At 39.6% G+C, this 25,645-nt stretch overlaps 1 protein-coding gene across 1 annotated transcript in view; it reads left to right on the forward strand.

Annotated features, from left to right (window-relative positions):
• The window catches only part of HSDL2 (hydroxysteroid dehydrogenase like 2), a 49,606-nt gene extending 24,635 nt beyond the window's left edge, over nt 1-24,971 (forward strand). Inside the window, exons 6-11 of the mRNA XM_059657664.1 lie at nt 1,690-1,788; nt 9,666-9,860; nt 11,622-11,693; nt 13,258-13,404; nt 16,018-16,146; nt 24,337-24,971. Of these exons, the coding sequence (XP_059513647.1) occupies nt 1,690-1,788; nt 9,666-9,860; nt 11,622-11,693; nt 13,258-13,404; nt 16,018-16,146; nt 24,337-24,449 (755 nt within the window). The 3' untranslated portion in view covers nt 24,450-24,971. The remainder of the gene's footprint in view (nt 1-1,689; nt 1,789-9,665; nt 9,861-11,621; nt 11,694-13,257; nt 13,405-16,017; nt 16,147-24,336) is intronic.
• The last annotated feature ends 674 nt before the right edge of the window (nt 24,972-25,645 follow it).

The raw sequence follows: 25,645 nt of genomic DNA on the forward strand, positions 1-25,645 counted from the left end.
CCTGCTCTGTGGGTGACAGGGTGCGGCGCCCCAACCACCCCCCACCCACACGGGCCCTGCTCTGTGTGTGACGGGGTAGAGCCATAACCTCCCCATCGGCCCTGCCCTGAGTGTGAGAATGGCGGCACCCTAACCCCCTGATCGTCCCTGCTCTGTGGGTGATAGAGGGTGGCGCCCCAACCCCCTGATGGGCCCTGCTCTGTGCGTGACAGGGTACAGAGCCCCAACCCCCCTGATGGGCCCTGCTCTGTGCGTGACAGGGTACAGAGCCCCAACCCCCCTGATGGGCCCTGCTCTGTGAGTGACAGGGGGAAATGCCCCAACCCCCTGATTGGCCCTGCTCTGTGTGTGACAGAGGGTGGCGCCGCAACCTCCCCATCGACCCTGCCTTGAGTGTGACAGGGGATGGTGCCCCAACCCCCCAATCGACCCTACCCTGAGCATGACTGAGGGTGGAATCACAACCTCCCGATTGACCTGCTCTGTGTATGACAGGGGGCGGCGCCCCAACTCCCCAATCGGCCCTGCTCTGAGCCCGACCAGGGGCTGCACCTAGGGATTGGGCCTTCCCTCTGCCACCCGGGAGAAGGCCTAAGCCAGTAGGTCGTTATCTCCCGAGGGGTCCCAGACTGCGAGAGGGCACAGGCCGGGTTGAGGGGCCCCCCTCCCCCCCAAGTGCACAAAATTTTGTGCACCGGGCCTCTAGTCTTTAATAATAAAAGTGTAATATGCTAATTAGACTGGACTAACCTTCCGGACGACCTTCCAAACGAAGCCGAGGAGGCAGGGGCTGAGGCAGAGGCAGCCGCCATGGCAGGCGGGGGCCAAGCCCCTTGCATGAATTTCGTGCATCAGGCCTCTAGTTCTTCAATAATGTTGATTAAAAACTATGCATGAAATACTTTACCTTCCACAGCAAACTAATGATTCAAGGTATGTTAAATAACAAGATTCATGTGTAAGTACCTCCTTTAAAATAGTTGTATCAGAGACTTAGTTCTTATTTCACAAAGCAAACTAAAAGAATTTCTATTTTCATTGACAAGGTTAATAAACAAGTTTGTAGCCTTTAGTTGTTATTTTACTAGCAGTAACTTCCCTTTAAATGATCACTTTCATTCTTTACAAAGAAAAAAAAACAGATTAAGAAAGAGTAGTGTAGCCGAAACCGGTTTGGCTCAGTGGATGGAGCGTCGGCCTGCGGACTGAGGGGTCTCGGGTTCGATTCCGGTCAGGGGCATGTGCCTGGGTTGCGGGCACATCCCCAGTGGGAGATGTGCAGGAGGCAGCTGATCGATGTTTCTCTCTCATCGATGTTTCTAACTCTCTGTCTCTCTCCCTTCCTCTCTGTAAAAAATCAATAACTATATTAAAAAAAAAAAGACAGCTCTTTTAAAAAAGAAAAAAGAAATAGTAGTGTAACTTATTCCAATAATATTAAGGGAAATTAAAGTTTATTACTGTGTCTTTTCTTTTAATAAAATGTTAGGATGGAAATATATAAAGAAGCTCACCCCTGTTCAGATACCTCCATAAAAACTGTTTTTTTTAAAGAGTATGTTTTTAAAAGTATGCTTTGTATATATTATATTATTAAAGAATTCTAAAAAAATGTATCAGGAAAAAATAGTAATAGAAAGAAATTAATTTATTTCTTAATTAACTATTATTTCTTGTGGTTCCTTTCAGCTTATACCATTGCTAAGTATGGTATGTCTATGTGTGTGCTTGGAATGGCAGAAGAATTTAAAGGTGAAATTGCAGTCAATGCATTATGGCCTAAAACAGGTATGTACTTAAAAAAATATTTTTTAATTCTCATTTATTGTTCTTTTAAAAAAATTATTGATTGCCCTAACCAGTTTGGCTCAGTGGATAGAGCGTTGGTCTGCGGACTGAAGGTCCCAGGTTCGATTCCATTCAAGGGCATGTACCTTGGTTGTGGGCACATCCCCAGTAGGGGGTGTACAGGAGGCAGCTGATCGATGTTTCTCTCTCATCGATGTTTCTAACTCTCTGACCCTCTCCCTTCCTGTCTGTAAAAAATCAATAAAATATATTTAAAAAATAAAAAATAAAAAATAAAAAAATTATTGATTGATTTCAGAGAAAGAGAGGAATGGGGAGAAAGAGCAAAAGAAACATCGATTTGTTGTTCCACTTATTTATGCATTCATTAGTTGCTTTTTGTCTGTACCCTGACTGGGGATTGAACCTATAACCTTGGTATATTGGGACAATGCTTTAACCAACTGAGCTACCCGGTTAGGACTCATTTATTGTTCTTGACACTCTTGAGATGCATCTTGGGTGAGCAGGGTGGGGTAGGAGAGAGTAGACTGTCAAAGGTAACCTCAGTCTGTCGGGAAACAAGTTAAACTCTTTATTGTACATATAAGACATTTTACAGCTTTCACTTGGACTAAATAACTGACTCTTAAGCAGATCGCTATACTGGGAACACTGGAACACTTAAAGAGTTTCATTAAAGCTGACAGGAAGCCAGCTGTGCTTCCCTAACCTTTTCTCCATCCTCATGTTTGGTACCTTACTAAATTCTGCAGATTCTCATGCTATTGTTTTATCCTCATATATCCCAACAAATGTTTCATTAGTTTCTTTCTTTCTTTTTTTAAATAAATCTTTATTGTTCAGATTATTACAGTTGTTTCTCTTTTTTCCCCCCATAGCTACCCTTCACCCAGTTCCCATCCCACCCTCTGCCCTTACCCACCCCACACTGTCCTCATCCATAGGTGTACGATTTTTGTCCAGTCTCTTCCCACACTCCCTTTCTATGCCCCTAATTCTATTATATTAACCAGTTTACTCTGTTCATCAGATTTTTTATTCACTTGATTTTTAGATTCACTTGTTGATAGATATGTAATTGTTCATAATTTGTATCTTTACCTTTTTCTTCTTCTTCCTCTTCTTAAAGAATACCCTTCAGCATTTCATATAATACTGGTTTGGTGGTGATGAACTCCTTTAGCTTTTTCTTGTCTGTGAAGCTCTTTATCTGATCTTCAATTCTGAATGTTAGCTTTGCTGGATAAAGTAATTTTGGTTGTAGGTTCTTGCTATTCATCACTTTGAATATTTCTTGCCACTCCCTTCTGGCCTGCATGGTTTCTGTTGAGAAATCAGCTGATAGTCGTATGGGTACTCCCTTGTAGGTAACTGACTGTCTTTCTCTTACTGCTTTTAAGATTCTCTCTTTGTCTTTTGCCCTTGGCATTTTAATTATGATGTGTCTTGGTGTGGTCCTCTTTGGATTCCTTTTGTTTGGGATTCTATGTGCTTCCTGGACTTAGAAGTCTATTTCTTTCACCAGGTAGGGGAAGTTTTCTGTCATTATTTCTTCAAATAGGTTTTCAATATCTTGCTCTCTCTCTTCTTCTGACACCCCTATAATTTGGATGTTGGTACATTTGAAGTTGTCCCAGAGGCTCCTTACACTATCTTCATATTTTTGGATCTTTTTTCTTTTTGTTTTTCCGGTTGGGTGATTTTTGCTTCTTCGTATTTCAAATCTTTGACTTTATTCTTGGGATCCTCTAGTCTGCTGTTGGATCTCTGTATATTATTCTTTATTTCAGTCAGTGTATGCTTAATTTCTAGTTGGTCCTTGTTCATAACCTCCAGGGTCTCACTAAATTTATCGGCAGTTTCTAGAAAATTCTTGAAAAACCTTATAACCGTGGTTTTGAACTCTATATCGAGTCATTTGCTTTCCTCCATTTCTACCATTTGTGATCTGTTTCTTTGTCTCCGCATTTTGGCTGCTTCCCGGTGTTGATAGAGTGGCTTTGTGTGCTAGGTGTCCTATAGGGCCCAGTGGCTCAGCCTCCCCAATTACCTGAAGTGGACACTCTTGGTGCACCCCTTTGTGGGCTGTGTGCACAGTCTTGTTGTAGTTAAGCCCTGATTGTTGTTGGTATCACTGGGAGAAATTGACCTCCAGGCCAATTGGCTGTGAGAATCAGCTGTGTCTACAGTGGGAGAACCTCTGTGCTGGAAACACCCTTATGTGGCAAGACTTGCTTCAGTGGGGCTTTGGTGCTTACTGAGTCTGCCCCCTGAGTGTGTCCCTTATGGATCTGAGGAGTTGTAATCTGGTTGGTCCCACTCTGACCACTGGGTACACTGGCACTTGGATCTCTAAGGAGGTGCTAATCTAGCCTCTTCCTGAGGCTACCCAGCAGGAGGTACAGAGAGATCTGCAGATTCCTCTTCCTTGTTTGGGGTTTGGAGGTGCCCAGATGAGGCCCAGCTGTGAAGCAATGCAAGCTGCTGTGGGGCCTTGAGCCTTCTTTTGGATGTTCTGGGTCTCTCTGTCCCAGCTGCAGTTTGTTAGGTAATTTAAGATCTCAGAGGGCCAGCCCATTCATATGCAAAAGCCTCTGGGCGGAACAAACAGCTATGGCTGATCCTCAGCCCTGCCCTAAGAGGTCCCCGGGTGTCAGTGTCCTGTGGTAATCACTGTAAGCACCTCTGAGAGAAAGCCGCCCTCAAGTTCCACCCGCTGCCAGACAGTCCAGTTTCTCCCCGTATGAGTCTGGGTCCCCAGAGACTCGCCCAGAACTGGAGTTCAGAGCCATCAGGAGCTTGTGACTCTCTCCCGATTGAAAAAGACACCTGCGTCCTCAGTTGCCAGCCTTTTCCACATGCGCCTCCATACCTCTGCACTTTATTTTCACACCTCCTCTGAGTCTCAGTGTGCTTTTCTCTTTCCTTCTAGTTGTAGAATTTCCACTCAGCCAGCCTTCCTGTGGTTCGGGATGATGTCTGTTTTGTCTTTTAGTTGTAGTTTTGAAGTGGTTGTGCGAGGCAGCAATTTCAGGTGTTTACCTGTGCTGCCATCTTGGTTTCTCTAAAATATTTTTAATCCTCGTTAGTTTCTTATATTCTTACTACCTTTGTCTTTTTCCACTATAATAAGCTGACCTATCTGTTACTTTCACATGAATTCTGAGCTCACAGTGTGCCTTGACCCCCTTGAGGTGACAAGAACCTACATATGGCTGGACTTTGTATGCAGCTTTAGAGTTCATGTACAGCATTGTTTTATTTATTTTCATCACTCCACAAATACCTATTGGACAGTTACCATGGAGTGCACACTGTGTAGGGTACTGGGGTACTTTTTTTGGCCTTTTCATCTAGTAGATGACTAAGTTGGTAGGAATTGACTGTTAAAAGCACATTTAATCTAGTATTTTTATGAAGTACTGTAGCCGTACAGCTACTCTTGCACTGAACCGCCACATATGGCAGTGTGAAACATAGCAGAATTCTAGCTTAGGAACAGATGAAGGGTTTCTTTTCATCTTTGCTTCCCATCTGCTGTGCAGTGGGTGAAGGGATTTCCTCAGCTCCAACCTGTTAGGAGAGGTCTAATGGTATTGAAGCTGAGGAAACAAGGGACTGTGGGTAGGAATTTATGGAACACAGGGGCATGTAGCTGATGTAACTTAGGAAAAGAAAGCTTTCGCAGCCAGCTCTCTAGTCACCATCTTTCTTCTAAGGCAGTGGTTCTCAACCTTCCTAATGCCACTACCCTTTAATACAGTTCCTCATGTTGTGGTGACCCCCAATTTCATTGTTACAAATTGAACATAATTAAAGCATAGTGATTAATCACGAAAACAATATGTAATTATATATGTGTTTTCCGATGGTCTTAGACGACCCTGTGAAAGGGTTGTTCGACCCCCAAAGGGGTCGAGACCCACAGATTGAGAACTGCTGTTTTAAGGATTCCAAGAATCAATTGTTAAAAATTTCTTTGTTTTGTAATTTGACCAAGACTCCTTTTCTTACTAGCCCATTGTGGGATCAGAACCATGTTTTATTGCTTCTTTGTATCTCTTATGTTTCTGTGTCAGACACAGTTCTTTTAAGATTTTCTGGAGAGTAATATTCTTTGCAATGGGGCAAAAGGTGAAAGTGAAAAAAAGTGCTTCTACAACATTTTCAAACTACATGTCAAGACTCATTGGTGAGTCATGAAATCTATTTAGTGAATTGTGAAATTGATATAGTAAGCAGCAGCCAACATTTTTTGTTGTTTTATTTTATTTCTAATGGAATCAAATAGAAAATATTAGAGAGTACTGCATACAGTAAGGGTTAGTATTATTTCATAAACTTTTGTTTCCTATATAAATGTCATATATGAATAAAATATGTTAGTGTATATGTGTATGTATTTATATTCTTTTTAAAAAAATATATTTTATTGATTTTTTACAGAGAGGAAGGGGAGAGTGACAGAGAGCCAGAAACATGAGAGAGAAATATTGATCAGCTGCCTCCTGCACACCCCCCACTGGGGATGTGCCCGCAACCAAGGTACATGCCCTTGACCGTAATCGAACCTGGGACCCTTCAGTCCACAGGCCACCGCTCTATCCACTGAGCCAAACTGGTCAGGACGTATTTATATTCTTAGTTATGTCAGTAAAAAGTGTTACTTATTGTGGATCACAGTCAAAGACTTTAAAAGTTTACACTTTACTGTGACTCTTTTTCTACTTCCTTTTCTTCTCAACCTCCTCCTCCCACATCAAACATTGCTATTACTAAAGTTAAAAGATAGTGAGATTCAGGCAGTTAGTTAGAAAGGAAGGGCTCCAAGATAACAGAAGTCCTAACATCATATTTTCCCTCTTTGTACTCCTGGTATGTAACTTTCTATTCATTAATCTTCCAAACATTTTCATATTCCAGGCACAGTGCTCCGTACTATTTATTCATTACTCATATAATTTATTAAGTGTCTACTCTGTACAAGGCATTAGGAGGTACTAAGATGAATATGATGCAGTCCTTACCTTCAAAAAGTGTTACTATTTATTGTGAAAGATGAAAGATTTTGTTGCCATCGCACTTTGTTCTTCCTTCACTGCCTCCACTCTCCGAATCTTTAGTTTTTTGCGGATCCAGGGGTAACAAAGTTAGAAAAGGCCTCGTCTGACTGTAAAAATTTTATATTTTATTTATCCAACATATATTGATTGAGCATCTATTCTAGTTGCTTAAGATGTATTATAGGACAAAACAGATAAGAATCTGTTGGAGTTAGTAAGGAGAATGAGGCAAGGTGTTCCTGACAGAGGGGACCCATTCCACCAGGGAACAAGAAAGGCTGTAGAGTAGGAAAATAATGTGTTGGAGGAACTACAAGGAGTTTGATCTGGTGTCTGTGTGATAGGGTGTAGGCTTTTTATTTCCCACAGACCTTGAGCAACTGTAATGCTCAGATTGATTGGAATGTTGAGTGGGTATGAGGTGGTGGGGGAAGGTGAATGAACTAGGTCCCAGGTCTTGATTGCCAAGTTTAGGAGCTTGAATTTTAATCTATATTCAGTAGGAAATCACTTTAGAATTTTAGAAGCAGGAGAGATATAATAAGCAGTGGGAAAACAGGAGCAGTGGACTGATATGGTTGTTGAGGTTGAAGAAGTTTAATTTGGCATCTGAATATAGAATGGCTTGTAAGAATGGAGAGAGGAGCCAGGAAAGCTAGCTAGAATACAGCATTATCTATAATTGAGGCAATGAAAATGGATTTTAGAGGGTGTCCAAGGTGCTGGCTACTTCTTAGGTCTCTATTTAAAATAAAAAAAAAAGCCCTAGCCAGTTTGGCTCAGTGGATAGAGTGTCAGCCTGGGGACTGAAGGGTCCCAGGTTCGATTACGGTCAAGGGCACGTACCTCGGTTGCAAGCTCCCCGCCCTGGTCAGGGGCATGCGGGAGGCAACCAATCAATGTGTCTCTCTCACATCGGTGTTTCTCTCAGTCTCTCCCTCTCCCTTCCACTCTCTCTAAAAATCAATGGAAAAAATATCCTCAGGTGAGGATTTAAAAAATAAAAAAATGATTCCTCATCCTAGACTGTATAGAGTGGCTCTCTTTCTATGTCTGCTAGAAGCTGAATAATCTCCCAACATTACTGCCCTTTAAGGAAAAGGAGATTTACTGCACTTAATGAAATGGATACAGTGTAACATTTATTATCAATAATCAAAGCAGTGTCCTGGTCCACTCGCTGTTTGTCCTCTCTGGTTTGGTGTGCCTTCTCTATACCAGCTACATGAGCCCTTCTGGGTCTAGATCTTTGACCACACCAAATTCAACACATCCAGAGATCAGTGAGCAGGCCCCCAACGAGGTCACCTTTAAAAATACAACTTTTTTCTTTTTATAAAATCCACTTCATAGTTTCTGCTGAAATGAAAGGTGGGAGGAGAGGAGTTATGAGGGCTGCTATTCAAAATGTCTACTGCTTCTTACCTCTTGACTGGCCAGAACAACTGTGGTAGAAGAAGGTCCACCTGGGATAGATTTCATGTGGGTTAGGGTGAGGAGTCTGGGAATGCAGCTACTGATCTTGGTGCTGACCACAGAGAGGAAGATAAAAGTATCACAACAGCTGCAGCCCTCTATCACCCGGACCACATTGCAGATGGACGTGGGACTCAGCTAACCAGGGAGGCCAAGGTGACAAAGTGGCAACTGGCTTCTCTGGTGCTAGAAACCAAAACTGGGTGTGTGTTTTTCACAAGGACCTACTTGCCAACTTGTTCTCATGGCAGTTTTTACCGTATTTCATTGATTCTGAGATGTCAGGCTTTGACATTTTTACATTTTTTATATCGGAATGCTCTTACAATTGATGATATATCATAGTTTAATTGGGAGGGTTTTTTTTTCTTAGTGGTACACTTTATAAGTCATATCTTTGCTTCATTGAATATGCCCAAGAATATATGTGTGTGCTTGGTAGGGGCCAGTAGGTGTTAAAGAGGTGAGAGAAGCTCTTTCCCCAGAGAAGGAGGACTCAAAGGCAATGCTGATGTTTTAAACCTGATATGTGCAGCATATATTTATGTGAAAGGAAATCTTCCATTGATTTTAAGACTCTTGTTACTGTCTGTTTTGAGCAAGCTGTAACCAGAAGAATCAATCCGAAGCTACTAGATACTTTCCCAGTTATTCCTTAATTAGATTCAAATTGTAGGGTCACCTTTAGGAATCTTGTGATCCAAGGTTTATCAGCTTTCATTACAGATATTGCTTATTTTCCTTTCCAAAAATCATCACTGAATTTTATGTGGTGGATCTTATCGTTAACTTGTACTTATTAAGTGCTTATGGTGTGCTTGTCATTGTTTTAGGCATTGGGCATACAGTGATGAAAAATAAAAACAAAGTCGCCATATTCTAGTAGAGAGGAAAGAGAGACAACCAACTTAAGAAAGGAGCTCCATATTTAGAAACAAGAAACTGAGGCCCAAAGATGGTAGTGGCTTGCCAAAAAATAGCATAGTTGGCATAAAAATCCCACCTTACAGCTCAGTGCTCTTTCTATTATACCTTACTGGCTTCTTGAATCTCAAGAATGGTATGCAAATTCTTAAGTATTCTGAATCAGAAAAATCTAATTGACTTTTGCTGTGAGTCTCATGAAGAAGTTCTATATAAGGCAGTGTTGTGAAGAGCAAGGAACATATGTTTTCTATCCAGTTATGCCATTTAGCAAATGCTTCAAGCTCTCTGGACCTTGTTTTCATCACCTGATAAATTAACTGTCTTGCTGTCGTTTCCATAGTCCTACTGTTTGATTTGGAGTTATGGATGCGTATGTTTTCTCTGCAGCCATACACACGGCTGCTATGGATATGCTGGGAGGATCCGGTATTGAAAGCCAATGTAGGAAAGTTGACATCATTGCAGATGCTGCGTATTCCATTTTCAAAAAGCCTAAAAGTTTTACTGGCAACTTTATTATCGATGAAAATATCTTAAAAGAAGAAGGAATAAAAGATTTTGATGTCTATGCTATTAAACCAGGTAATGCTTATTGTTTTTAAATATAGTGATGCATTTCCCCACATTTTCTGCAAGGAATACACATCTCTTTTGTGGTGTGGTTTTGTGATTATAAAATTAATATGCTCTTTTAAGAGCTGTCTTCCCAATAAAAGGAAAACCCCATACCAACACATCTTAAAGAAGAAAGGAAAAATAGAAGTGAGTTAAGGGATATACAGATGCAGAAGGTCACATCAACTATTAATCATTTCCAAATCTTGAAACCAAATATGAAAATTAGTTTTAAAGTTGATCTTAAAATCACAGAGTAAAGATTTTATTCAAGGATACGGTAACAGAAGATACAGCAGTGTTTTGTTTTGTTTTCACAAAAACTTATTAAGATTATGGGCTTTTTCTAAAAGTTTATCTCTGAGGTGCAGTCTCTTAGAGTAGCTTAATGGTAAATGGTGAAGGGGAGTGAGCAGAGTCTGTGCCATGTACAAGGGTGTGATGTGAGAAGTTCTCAGCAGTCCCCTTGTTCACAAGTCATTCTTCCTCTCTGAAATTGCAGATGATGATTGTAATGATAATGCATTTTACTTTATGTATAAATTATAACACACACTAAATAATAGACATATTTAATACATGTTATATTTAGCTTATTTGTACTAAAGTATATTTTAAATATTATTCATTAGGTTGAATGTTTATATTTGTATCATCCCTGTTTCTTCAGTTTGAACAGAATCTAATTAAATAGCTCTTCACAGTTTTACAAAGCACTTTTATATACATTGTCTAGCTAATCTCATAGCAATCCTGGGAAGGAGGCAATATTGTTTAGCGGGTAAGAACATGGAGTTTGGGAAAAGACAGCTCAGGTTCAGATCCCAATTCAGCTGCACTTTAGGTGAGTCACCACTTTCTCTGAGCTTCACTTTCCTTACTGGTAAAATACTGTAATGATACCTTCCATACAGGGTTTTGGTAAGAACAAAATGCAATAATGTATATAATGTGCTTGGCACAGTGCCTGGCATATGCTGCAATCACTGTATTCAGGAGTTAATATTTACAGTAGAAAAACAGGTCCAAAGAGATTATTAAGCCTTTGTCTAGGAGTATCAGCTAGTAAGTGGCAGAACCTGAATCTGATCCAGGTCTTCTGGGGCCTGGTAGAGTGTAATTATCACTTCAGGTATTAAAGATATAGTGTCTTTATACACAACATTTTTAATTTGATTTAAATTAAAAACCGTATTTTAGATTTGAGAGTGCTGAGAACTTAATATGATTAGGTACTGTGGTAAGTGTTAGGATATAACAAACCCAATGCATTCCTACCATCCAGTTTTGTTTTGTTTTTGATCTTCTGAGAGGGAGGAGCAGACATACAGAGACAAAGATGGGGACAAGTCCTTTTTTACTGAGGAATTCCCTTCTCTTAGGGGGCCAGGTAGGAAACGAGTCCTAAGCACCTTGGAGGGATGTAGCCATAAGGGTTTCATGGATAGATGAGAAGGGGGCAAAGGCTCCTGGGAGAGCAGTTAAGGGCTTAATATGTGACTCTTCCGTTAGATCTTAGGGATGAAATTTTCCATAGGAAAGGAGGATAACTTGGTTATGGGGAAAGTATTTTAGCTTAGTGGTGAGGTAGTTTAACAGTTCTCATGGGGGTCTTTGCATTGCACCATTTAAATAAAAACAGATACAATGTTTATTAAACAGGTGTTAAAATCTTAATATATTGAAGTTCTTACAGTAACCTGATTATTTTGGGGGTCATTTTTTCAGGCCATCCTTTGTTACCAGATTTCTTCTTAGATGAATACCCGGATACAGTTACCAAGAAAATGGAATCACATGGTAAGATATAGACCATATTTTATGTAGGAAAATAAAGATACTTACATATTTTTTCCAAAATAGAGAATTGGACATTTCTGTCTTCTGCTGGTGCTGTGTACAGGGCTGACATGGGGCCTTCTGTTACCTCCTCTGCTTAAAAACTACACTTTTCAGCATGCTGAGATGCCAAGGTCCTTCCCTTCCTCGTCTTTATCGGTCGTGCTTTGGGTGGTGTGTTCTTCCCAGGATGAACCACCAGTAGGACCTCACCTTCTGTCTGCTTCTCTGGTATTTGGGAGCTGTGAAACTGGATTGAAATATGGGGGCACCCTGGCCGGTGTGGCTCAGTTGGTTGGAGCATAGTCTCATACACCAAAAGGTGGTGTGTTTGATTCCTGGCCAGGGCACATCCCCAGGTTTCAGGTTCCATCCCCAGTTGGGGTGTGTGTGGGAGGCGACCAATAGATGTTTCTCTCACTCTTTCGTTCTCTCCCTCTCAAACTCAATAAATAACTTTTAAAAATTAAAAAGATAGCTACTTTAAAAAGAAGAAGAAATGTGGGGATTTCTTGAAATCAGTATTATAAAACAGAGGGATAGATTTTAGTATAAGATCAGAGTCTGATGAGAACCTTTCTTCTTTGTTCAGGTGAGCAGAACTATTCTTCCATTGGTATCTTTTATGAGGTGTGAAGCACAGGCAGTCCTGTGTTTCTGAGGCTGACTTCGTCTACCTTAGAGTTATTGACCTGTCTTCCTAGATTCTGACAGTAAATGGTGTGTCAGTCTAGGTGATGTTTAGTATTTGTCTTTTTTTGGGGGGGGGGTACATTAAAAAAATATATATATATATATTATTTCAGAGAGGAAGAGAGAGGGAGAGAGAGAGAGAGATAGAAACAGAAAGAGAATCATTGATTGACTGCCTCCTACCTGATCCAGGATCTAGCCTGCAACACGTGGGCATATGCCCTGACCGGGAGTCCTTAACTGTGACCTCCTGGTTCATTGGTTGACACTCAACCACTGAGCTGCCGCAGCCGAGCTTGTACATTTTTATATTTATTTAGTGTGAAATTAGGAGAAGCTGTGTTGGGGCTGCTAGCTGTATGTTTGTTTGTTTTAAGTAATTGAGATACTCTAAATATATCTACTGACTCTACTGACTATGATCTCCAATTCAGCTCCACTAAGTACACAGTTGATATCTCCATCTTTCTGACTCTGGTGTGTTCTTTTTTCATTTGGTTTTAGAATTCAGAGTGGATAATAAAGGAGTGATTAATTAATACCCCCTAAAATTCCAATAGTTTGTTTAGGCCCATTTATTATAAGTGCCGTATACTTTTGCTCTTTTTAAATCTAACCTGAGAATCAGTCTTTTACTTGGAGAGTAAAAATTGATGTGTTTGGCTGTTATTCCGTTATTTTGATTTATGCTTTCAGATGCCACTGAATATATTTAAGGTCACTTTGGTCAAACAGGTATAATTGGTAGCAAGTTTATTCTGTTAATTAATTTTGTGTGTGGCCTTATCTTGCCTAGCCTTTATAGCCATTTTCATCAACAATTATTTTGCAGGTGCTGGTACAAAGTTGAAAGAAGAGCAGCAGCCACCATTAAAACCACCTTCTGGAGCTGTGAAAGAAACGTTTAGAATCGTTAAGGCCTCTCTCAGTGATGACCTTGTTAAAGCCACTCAAGCAGTTTACCAGTTTGAACTCTCGGGTAAGGATTATGCTGGTTATCTGAGTGTTTCAGGAAACAAAGGAGGATATTTCCCTTGGACAAAAATCAGCCTCCAGGAATCTCCTATCTAGCTGACTGTATGGAGAACCCTTACCCTAGAATGTAGCCATTTCAAAATAACCAATAACTACTGATATGTATTTTTAAGTTAACGTCAGTGTATATGGGCATATATAAAATAAAATGTTGTTACAAATACTTTCACTGTTAAGTAATTGAGAAGAATCCTACTTAGAAGGGCATGTGGATCAAGACAGGTGGTGTAGTACAATAATTTATTATCCACCGTGAGCGCTTGCCATTTTTATTTTTGAGATGATTCAAGTCAGTATGAATGTAGTCAGCTTTTTAAAACCTCAATATTTTTCTTCTCAATATAGTATTAACATGGTAATGACAGTTTTAAAACTAGCTACTTCATTCCTACTGTATGGAAACTGACATTATCAGTTCTTTTATTTTTTTTCTCTCCTCTATTTTATCTTAATTAATCTGTACCTTCCTGTTTTTACTTGCTTTTCTTTGTTTTTTGTTTTTTTTAAAATATATTTTATTGATTTTTTACAGAGAGGAAGGGAGAGAGATAGAGAGTCAGAAACATCGATGAGAGCGAGACATCGATCAGCCGCCTCCTGCACATCTCCTACTGGGGATGTGCCCGCAACCCAGGTACATGCCCTTGACCGGAATTGAACCTAGGACCTTTCAGTCCGCAGGCCGACGCTCTATCCACTGAGCCAAACCGGTTTTGGCTGTTTTTGTTTTTTAAAAATATATTTCTATTGATTTCAGAAAGGAAGGGAGAGAGAGATAAAAATATTAATGATGAGAGAGAATCATTGATCGATTGAGCCTGCAACCCGGGCATGTGCCCTGACTGGGAATTGAACCGTGACCTACTGATTCATTGGTTGACATTCAACCACTGAGCCACACCAGCCGAACTTTCCTTCTTTTTCTGTCCTTAGAACCCACGTCCATTGATTCAGTCACTCTCTTGCCTATATCCTAAACTTCTGGACCTCTTTACTTATGTCACAATCTGCCAAAAACCTAGTCCTGACTGAATCAAACTATCTGGCTGCCCCATAGTTGCATCTAGACTGCTAAATCTGCTGGAGGAACAAAAAAAATAAAATAAAAAATCACACTACCAGTGGATCTGTACCAGTAGATTCATCATTGTCCCTCCTCTGCTTGGGTCTAAGCAGCACCTCAGAACTCTGTGTTTCTGTGATAGCTCACTACCTCATTTTCCACAGTGACTATTTTAAACCTCAGTGTTCCTCAAATCTTCCATCTCTCCCTTCACCACTTCCCTGCCAGTTTCAATGGATAATTCCATCTCCTCTTTTACAGAGATAATATAAGCCTACAGATAAATTGCTTCAGCTTCCTTTCATCTGATATTAAATTAACCATTATAGGCATCATCCTCTCTTCTCCTCCCAATGGAATAGAGCTCAACTCTAGATCAGTGCATCTCAAGCTTTAAAATTCATGCTAATTACCTGGTTTCAGGCTACAATGCAGTAGGCAGGTCTGAGGTGGGATCTGAATTCTGCATTTCTGACAGTTGATGACAGTATTCAGTCCATGGATCCCACTTTGAGTAGCAAAGTTCTAGATTCCGTTTCCTCTGGCTTCCTCAGAGACTTTGTGCTATTAATTGTGCCCTCTCTTCCACCTGTTCATCCTGCAGCCTCCTTCCCAAATGTATTTTAACATTCTCAGTCTGTTCTATTATTTTAAACACAATAAGTAAAACTTATTTTCATCTGCGATTCATTCTGCGGTGGTATCATTTTTCTTCATTCCCTGAATTTGTTTTCACCAGGGTCCTTGGTGGCTTCTGTGTCACCAGTGGGCATTTGTCATTCTTACCTTGTCATAACTCTGGAGTATTTGATGGTGTTGGCCACTGTTTCCTTCTGGAAATCCTCCCTTTTCTTGGCTTCTTTGACAAGAGCTTTCCTTCTCTATCTGTAATCATGCCTTCTCAGTATCCTGTGTCAGATGCTTCTCCTTTGTCCTTCAAGGATGTTCTTCAGATCACTGTCTTAGCGCTCCATAGACTTTCACTAGGAACCTCCAACGACTCACAAGACTTCAATGACCATATGAATAGACTACTTATATGTCTATATTTCCAATCTAGTAAGACTTCATTTGACATATTCACTTGGCTAGCACAAAGGTGCCTCAGTTTGAAAATATCCAAAGCAACTCACCATTCCCAATGCCAATATCCACTCTCTTTCTATCTTCTGATCCTACTATATTTTTTTAGTTTCTTACCTAGCTAGTTCTTACTTACCTTTAAAAATCTCAGTTCCAGTTGGGATTTCCTGGCTCCACATCACCATCCAATTCCTCTTTTGTAAGAACTGGCTTATGCAGAGTCTTCAAAGCCTAGCCTAGTGCCAGGTACAGAATAAGTATTTAATAAATATTTGCTGAAAATGATAGAGTCCTTGGGATTTTAGCCTGGGAAGAAGCAGTATATAAGATTATTGTAATTGTAATGTTATTAAGTTGAAGAAGAACAGGGCTTCTTTGGCATTTATTTCTATATCTTTACCTTCCGTGTAGGTGAAGATGGTGGAACATGGTTTCTTGATCTTAAAAACAAGGGTGGGAATGCCGGATATGGAGAGCCATCTGATCAGGCAGATGTGGTGATGAATATGTCTACTGATGATTTTGTAAAAATGTTTTCAGGTGAGTTTTTAATTTCCTCAGTTTATCAATAAATTTATCAATAAATCAACAAACAACAAGTACATTATTAGTGGGATTGCAGATTGGTGCAGCCGCTATGGAAAACAGTACAGAGGTTCCTAAAAAAATTAAAAATAGAACTACCTATGATCCAGCAATGTTATTTCTGGGTATTTATCAGAAGAAATCTAAAACACACATTCGAAAAGATATATGCACTCGTATGTCATTGCAGCATTATTTACAGTAGTCAAGATATGAAAGCAACCTGAGTGTCCATCACCGGACAAGTAGAGAAAGAAGATATGTATATGTATATACACAAACACACACACACACACACACACACACACGTATATGTGTATGTGTATGTATATGTATCTGTATATGTATATGTATAATGGAATATTACTGGGTCAGAAAGAATGAAATCTTACCATTTGCAACAAGATGGATGGAACTAGAGTATTACGCTAAGTGAAATAAGTCAGAGAAAGACAAATACTGTATTATTTCACTTATATGTGGGATCTAAAGAACAAAATAAATGAACAAACAAAACAGAAACCGACTCATAGATAGAGAAAAAAACTGATGGTTGCCAGATTGGGGTGGGGGGTTAGAGGGCAGGGTGAAAAAGGTGGAGGGATTAAGAAATACAAATTACATAGTTACAAAATAGTCATGGGGGTGTAAAACACAACATAGGGAAGATAATATTGTAATAACTTTGTATGGTTCCAAATGGGTACTAGACTTTTTGAGGGGACCACTTCATAAATTATATAAATGTCTAACTACTATGCTGTATATCTGAAACTAATATAAAATAATATTGAATGTCAACTGTAATTTAAAAACAAAAAAGAGCACATCTTGGGAAGTAACTACTGTTACTTCTACTGCCCCTTCTACTTGAAGCAACAAATGGGGAGTAGATGTCAGAATTTCCGTTTTGTATGTCTGATAATAAGATAATGTTGGGGACAGAGAGTGAGTTCAAAAGGACTCCTAGGTGGGCTTTATTTCTCCTAGTTGGACTAAGATATCATTTCCAATAACACCTGAGTCACCAGAGATGCAGGACTCAGCTGCAGCTCATTTATTGAAAGTAAAGTCATGCCTCAATCTTGCCAGCTATTATTGAAGAAAATAGCCACCCTCTCCCGTGGCTCAGGGACCCTGCTTTCTGTGGCATCCCTAACCAAGAGGACCTTTTGCATAGTTTCCTATTCTGCCCATGTGCCAGAAACATTTTTAGGGTAATTTTTAAATTTTTTTCTACTCTTAGAACACTACTCCAAATGGTCATTTATTTCTGTATTTATTAGAAGCAGCATTAACATTATAACAGTCTAATCTAAAGACTCTTTCATTTAATAAATTATTATTAATTCTTCCGTTTTAATCTTCATAAATTAAAGATCATAGTGCATTCTGTAGGTCTTGCCTTCCAATTCTAATCCAGGATGCTCTACACACTGAGCCAAACAGGCTAGGGCTCTTTTTCACTTTTTTTTAAAAAATATATTTTATTGATTTTTTACAGAGAGGAAGGGAGAGAGATAGAGAGTTAGAAACATTGATGAGAGAGAAACATCGATTAGCTGCCTCCTGCACATCTCCCACTGGGGATGTGCCTGCAACCCAGGTACATGCCCTTGACTGGAATCAAACCCGGGACCTCTCAGTCCGCAGGCCGACGCTCTATCCACTGAGCCAAACCGGTTTCGGCATCTTTTTCACTTTTTTGATGGTATATTTTGAAACACAAAAGTTTTTCATTTTGATGAAGACCACTTTATCTGCTTTTTTTATCTTTTGATACTTGTGCTTCTGCTATCAGATCTAAGAATCCTTTATCAAATCCAAGTTTTGATAATTTACCCTTATGTTTCCCCCTATGAATATTTAATTTTAGCTCTTATAATTAGACCTTTGACCAATTTTGAATTAATTTTGTATATGGTGTAAGGTAGGAGTCCACCTTCATTTGTTTGCCTGTGGCTATTCATTTGTCCCAGTACCATTTGTTTAATAGGTTATTTTTTCTCCATTGAATGGTCTTGACAACCTTGTTAAAGAGCAGTTGACCATAGATATATGGATTTAATTAAACCCATATATATATATATATATATATGGGTATAGTTAAACATAAAATTACCATAGGATCCAGCATTTCCCCTTCTAGATATATACTCAGAAGAAATGAAAACAGATACTCAAACAAATACACATATACATATGTTCATAGCAGCACTGCGCAATAGCCAAAAGGTGAAAATAACTCAAGTGCCCACCAACAGATGAATGGATAAATGAATTATAATATATAAATAAATTATTGTATAAAACTAGAGGCCCGGTACACAGATTTGTGCACTGGTGGGGTCCCCCAGCCTTGCCTGCGCCCTCTCACAATCCGGGACCCTTGGGGGATGTCGGACTGCCAGTTTCGGCCCAATCCCCAGCCTGGCCAGTGCGCAAAGTGGCCAAGGAGGAGCCAGAGCCTGAGCTGGGCGCTGTGCCACTCCAGCTCATCGGGGCCCCACTGTGCCTGCTGCCACCTGCACCGCCACTGCTCCGTAGCACTGCTGCGGAGGTGGGAGAGGCTTGCGCCACTGCAGCTGCGCTCGCCAGCCGTGAGCCTGGCATCTGGCGCCCGTTGGTCAGCTGAGCGCACTGACCACCAGGGGGCAGCTCCTGCATTGAGCATCTGCCCCCTAGTGGTCAATGTGCGTCATAGCGACCAGTCGACTGGTCGTTCGGTCACTTAGGCTTTTATATATAGAGATGAGCTATTCAGCCATAAAAATAAATGAAGTACTATTTCATAGTACAATTTGGGTGAACCTTAAAAACATGTTAAGTGAAAGAAGCCAGACACAAAAGATCACATATTATATGAATCCATTTACATGAAAAATTAGAATATGTAATCCATAGAAAGCTGATTGGTGGTTGCCAGGGCCTAAAGGGAGGGGGAACTGCTAATGCATAAAGGGTACAGGGTTTCCTTTTGGAGTAATAAAGTGCTTGGGGACTAGATAGAGGTGGTGGTTACACAACATTGTAGCTATACTTAAATGATACTGAATTGTTCACTTTAAAATGGTTAATTTTATAAAAAATAAATAAAATGGCTTATTTTATGTCATGCAAATAACACCTCAATTTTAAAAGGTATATATATATATATATATATATATATATATATATATATATATATATATATAAAGTGTTTTGGGCCTTTCCCCCTTCCACTCTTGAGAGGTAATTTGTCTTCAGGTCTTTTTGGTATTCCTTTCTATATTTAACCACATTTTTCAATGTTTTCATATTTCTCAATGTTATATTTATAGTATTTATACTATTTTCTTTAGATTCACTAAAGAGTGATAGGTAAGATTTAAATTCTTTTATAGCACCTTGATTCTGCTTCACCTCCCTCTTATTCTCCCAATTTAATTATTTTATAATTTTTGTTTAAATTAATACTCTGTGTTTAATTCTGGCATAGTTTGCTGCTGAGTCAAATAGTATATTATTATTATGTTTCCCCTAAGAAAGAACTTTTATTTTTCCTGGTCATAAACAATTGCCCTATTTCTTCCCCATTAAAATACCGATAAAGAAACTAAGCAAAATTCTCCTATACTTTTCTCACAACCTCTTGATACAATTTACTCTGCCAAAAGTGTCAAATTACCTGTCAGTCTACTTTTTTCCTGGAACCCTTTGTCTTCTTGTTAAATTCTGAACAGGTAACTCATTATAATAGCCTGCTACACAGCTGTGATTCTAGCTAGAAGTTTCTTTAACTCTCTCCTGCATTGAATCTCCTATTTCTGTATCCCATGTCTTCTCTCTTGGTTTGCATCCTCATTTTGGTGTCACAGATTCTCCAGTAGCTTCATGAGAAAGGATACAAAAGAGGTCATTTTAATAAGTGTCTAAAACTACTTGTATTCTACCAATTCATTATTTGGCTGGATAGAGATTTCTGGGTCGAAATTAACTTTCAGAATTTTGAAAGCATTGCTTCATCTGCTTAGATTACCATTGAGAATTTGATACTATTCTTCTTTTTAATCTTTTGTTTCTCCTCCCTTTCTGAAAGCTTTAGAATCAAAATGATCTTTCTCTGTAGTGTTCTGAAATTTCACAATGATATAAGGTGGTGTGGTCTTTTTTTCTTTCATTTTCCTGGGTATTTGATGGGCCTCTTGGGAATGTATCTTACGTTATTTCTTTGATAGTTCTCTTGGTTTTCTTAGTTCTCACATTTTGGAGAAAACATTAGCTCTGGTTTAGTCATCTTATTTTTAAGAGGTTGGCCCACCTTATTAATTTATTTTGTTTTGTTTTGTTTTGCTAATCCTTACCCGAGGATATTTTTCCACTGATTTTTAGGGAGAGGGAAAGAGAGAGGGAAAGACAGGGAGGAACATCGATGTGAGAGAAACACATCAATCGGTTGCCTCCGCAGGAGCCCCAACCAGAGCCCAGGCCTGGGAGGATCTTGCAACCAAGGTAAGTGCCATTGACCGGAATCGAACTTGCGACCTTTGGTCCGCAGGCTGACACTCTATCCACTGAGCCAAACCAGCCAGGGCCTTATTCTTTTTTTTTGAGTTGTATTTTTTTCTTTAGTTTTTTTCTCCTATTACTTTTTTTTTAATAGTAAGGAGAGACTTTATTTGAAAAGATTATTGGGGTAAGGGCCAGAGAGAGGCTTTTCCAATAGTGAGTCTCGAGACTGTTACAATAGAAAGACAAACATTAGTGTCTGTAAGTTCTATGACCAGAGATGTGCAAGTGTCTCCTTTCTATTATATTTTTTATTGATTTTTAGAGAGAGAGAGAGAGAGAGAGAGAGAGATAAAGAGAGAGAGGGCAAAACATCAATTGGCTGCCTCCTGCATGACCCCCTACCAGGGTTTGAGCTCACAAACCCCCTCCCCAGACCTAGAATGGAATGCAACTTTCAATGCACAGGATAATGCCCAACGAATGGAGTCACATCAGCAGGGCTGTATTTTAATGTTGCCTATCAACTTTTTAATTTCCAAGAGCTCACTCTTGTTTTCTCTTTCTTCTCTTACTTCCCCCTTCTTCCTCTTCACTCTACCCAGTTTCATTCCCCTTCTTCGTTAGCTTCTCCCCATTCTTCTCCTTCCGCTCCCTCCCCCACCCTTTTTCATCCTGTTCTTTTTTTCTCCCTCTTCCCTATGCTTCTCCTCTTCCCCCTTTCTCCTCCAGAATCCTGTTCTTGCTATACTGGTGTTATGTCTTCTCTTATCAACGAGGACATGAATTACAGAATTTACTTGTTATTCATTTACTTTGTTTCAGTTTTCTTCTGTGCTACATTCTCTGTTTCCTCCAAATTGCTGTTATCTGTTTTTTGTTCTGGGGGTATTTTGTTTTTAGTCTCCTTTTGATGTCCATTCATCTTTATGGGCAAAGCTCTATAGAGCTGATTGGAACCTCTGTATGCATGAGTAGACTGGTGGGCTTATGGACTGGTGGGTTCCACTGTAGAGTGACAAGAGCAGGGAGCCAGCTTTGTGGCTGAAGGGTATCTGAATATTAGTGTTTGTAAATTCTTGGAGGGGTTGTTCTGATCCTTCAAAGAATAAAGATCTTCCAGTATCTTCCATGTAAATTAAAAATTATCCCTTAATCTATTATTTGTGAATGCAGGTATTTTAGCATCACATTTCCTTGGACTAGTGCTCAGCTCAGTTTATTCATTAAAATGAAAGAATTAGATTTGATCCTTTCTATCTATATCCAATCTATAAATGCTTTGCTACAACTCCGATTCAGAATAATTTAAAGGTATCTAGTAACTCAGTAGGTATACAATATTAACCCACACATTTTTCTACAAACAGCCTGTACATGGCCCAGTGAAAGTTTACTTATGCACCAGATACATATTGTGCCCTCTAGAGATATGACCTATATATAATTTGGCATAATATAGCCCAGAAACTATAAATGAGAATAAGTCACATAGGACTTTGAAATACAGCATCATCATATACAAGCAGTGTGACATACAGAAAGTCCAAATCCTCTCTGAGCCTCAGTTTCCTCATGAATTCCTGTGTCAGACTCTATACTAGCACTGCAATGAGAGTCCCAAATAAAAACAAAGTTTCCTCCCTTGGTGAGCTTCTATCTATACTAATAAAAGAGAAAAATGGTAATTGGCGTACGACGATACCCTTTTCATTGGCTAATCAGGGCTATATGCAAATTAACTGCCAACTAAGATTGGCAGTTAACTGCCAACCAAGATTGGCAGTTAACTGCCAACAAGATGGCGGTTAATTTGCATATGTAGGCACAATGCAGGGAGGCGAAAGGGAAAGCAGGAAGAAGCCCCCTGCCACTGACAGTGATCGGAAACCCAGGGGGGAGCTAAGAGCTGGGGGGCAGGGCAAAGGCGGCCCCAGGGCCGCCTTTGCCCTGCCCCCCAGCCATGATCGGAGAATCAGGTGCCTTTTCCGCCCTGGCCAGTGATAGCAGGAAGTAGGGGTGGAGCCAGCGATGGGAGCTGGGCACGGTTGAAGCTGGCAGTCCCGGGAGCTAGGGGTCCCTTGCCTGGGCCTAAAGCGGAGCCCATGATCACGGGGCCGCTGCAGCTGCAGGTCCCCGCTGCCCGGGCCGGACGCCTAGGCCAGAGGCGTCAGGCCTGGGCAAGGGGCCGATCCTGTGATTGGAGGGTGATGGGGGTCAACGCCTGAGGGCTTCCCAGTATGTGAGAGGGGGCAGGCTAGGCTGAGGGACACTCCCCCCCGCCACACCCAGTGCACGAATTTCGTGCACCGGGCCCCTAGTTTATTATATGTTGTTATTGGCTATAATTATGTTTTTAAGCTAACACTTTATATCCTGGCATTTCTGTAGTTAAAATCATGCTAACATACACTTTTGTGGCCATACCTATACTTTTAATGGTCTTTTCTTAAGAATATTGCCCTAACCAGTTTGGCTCGGTGGATAGAGCATTGTCCTGCAGACTGAAGGGTCCCAAGTTCGATTCCGGTCAAGGGCATGCACCTTGGTTGCAGGCACATCCCCGGTGGTGGGTGTGCAGGAGGCAGCTGATCGATGTTTCTCTCTCATCGATGTTTCTGGCTCTCTATCTCTCTCCCTTCCTCTCTGTAAAAAAATCAATAAAATATATTTTTTAAAAAAGAATATTACTAGTACAGGCAGTCCTCAGGTTATGTCGGACTTGACGTACGTCGTTTCGTCGTTATGTTGCCATCTCCCATTTATTTATTAAAAAAAAGTTCCGTTGTTTTGACGTATGTACTTATGTCCTTTATGTTTTTTTTATATATATTTTTTTGATTTCAGAGAGGAAGGGAGGGAGAGAGAGATAGAAACATCAATGATGAGAGAGAATTACTGATCGGCTGCCTCCTGCATGCCCCCAACTGGGGATCGAGCCCGCAACCTGGGCATATGCCCTGACCCAGAATCGAACCGGTGACCTCTCGGTTCCTGGGTCGACGCTCAACCGCTGAGCTACACCCGGCTGGGCAGTCCTTTATGTTTTTTATTATTTATTTACCACAAGTAAAGGTCAGGAATTGTTATCTTTCTTTTATTTTTTTTTTTTTTACTGTTTCACTTCAATACTGCTGTGTGTGTGCTCCATGTGAGTGACATAGGTGCTTATGTAGGTGGGTTCCGACTTACGGCGAAAATCATGTTACGTTGGGTCCGGAGGAACGGATCTCTGATGTAACCTGAGGACCTACTGTATATGTATTTAGATTCTTTAAAAAAAATCTAAACTTAAAATGTTAAGAGTTTAATGAACTATAATAGATTAGAACATAAATAGATAATATTTGTTTGCCTCAATTCATTTGAGGGCCATGTATCCTTGGGAGTACTGTAACAAGTTTATAAATGTTGCATCTTCAGCTTTTTGCTATAATCTTTTACTGATTGTTGTTTTTATATTATCTTATAAGATATTGTTAACATCTAACTCTATGAATTGGGATTCCCAGGATACTGATTTTAAAAATGCTGTAATAGTTCTGTTTCACAGACTTACAGAACTCCAGAATATTCTTTTCATAATGCATGTTCTTGAAGCAGTATTTCCTAAGGGTACTAACTGATGCTTTTTCCTCTCTCAATTTCTTGTTTTAGGGAAACTGAAACCAACAATGGCATTCATGTCAGGAAAATTGAAGATTAAAGGAAACATGGCGCTAGCAATCAAATTGGAGAAGCTAATGAGTCAGATGCAGGCCAAGCTGTGAAGGAAAAGAAAAAAATATGTCCATGTCCAAACTCAGAAAAGTAAACGGGCTCAATAGTTAAAATCTAATGTTTGTTTTCTTCCCTATTGTATTATAAGGATATGCATGTCTGTCCTGGAAGAAATATAATTTCTGTATCTATAAGACTTAAAATTATAATTAAAACAGTTAGCAAAAACATAAGCTTCATTAAGTAAATTCTAAGACATTCTTTTTTTATATTTTGTGAGTTTTGCCCTCTGAGCTATAAACCATTTACCATCTTCTTCGAGGAAAAGTATTATGAGCAACCAATCAAGGTCAAGCAGTAAAGTAACATTAGCTCTTTTCAAAGCTTTTTCCCATGGAAAATATGGCCTGTCACTTCTAAAATTTTTAATTGGGGGTTGTATACCAATGAAAATCGTAATGATATTTTAGATTTTTATATGCTTACTTTGAGAAAGGTAGTCTATAATACATTTTCACAGGAATCACATAATAAACTAATAAATACTATTTTGAAGACTAATGAAACAAAAATGGAGTTTTTCATTTTGTTAACTAACTTTCCAGGTATAAGTCATCTATAGGAAAATATTAATGTAATTCAACTAATATATATCCTATTTTAAATTATGTAAAAGTGAGCTAAAATAAAATAATTTTTCCCCAGAAATATGTACTTGCTAACAATGTTTTGAAATGAGAACATTAGAATAGATGGTTGTTACAGGCTTAAATGTCTGCCCCCAAAAGTTTTGTGTTGAAGTACTAACTTCTAGTATCTCAGAATGTGACTGTTTTTGGAGATAATGCCTTTAAAAGGTGATTAAATAAAAATGAGGCTTTTAGGATGGGCCCTAAACCAATCTGACTGATGTCCTTATAAGAAGGGAAATTTGGGCACAAGAGAGAGACCAGGGATGCACACAGAGAGGAAAGACCATGTGAGAACATAGTGACAAGGTGGTCATATGCAAGTCAAGGAGAGAGGCCTCAGAAGAAACCACATCTACTGACACCTTAATCTTAGACTTCTCCAGAACTGTAAGAAACTTTTGTTGGTTTAGCCACCCAGCCTGTGGTATTTTATCCCGGCAGCCCTAGCAAACTAATACAATGGTTGGTTTGTCTTTTTTTTTTTTTAAAGCTAAACTTTAAAAAAGCCCTTACCTTTCATTTTAATCAGTTAAAAATACTTGCTGAGTGTAATA

The sequence above is a fragment of the Myotis daubentonii genome, chromosome 11 (genome assembly GCF_963259705.1).
Source record: "Myotis daubentonii chromosome 11, mMyoDau2.1, whole genome shotgun sequence".
Classification (NCBI taxonomy): Eukaryota; Metazoa; Chordata; class Mammalia; order Chiroptera; family Vespertilionidae; genus Myotis; species Myotis daubentonii.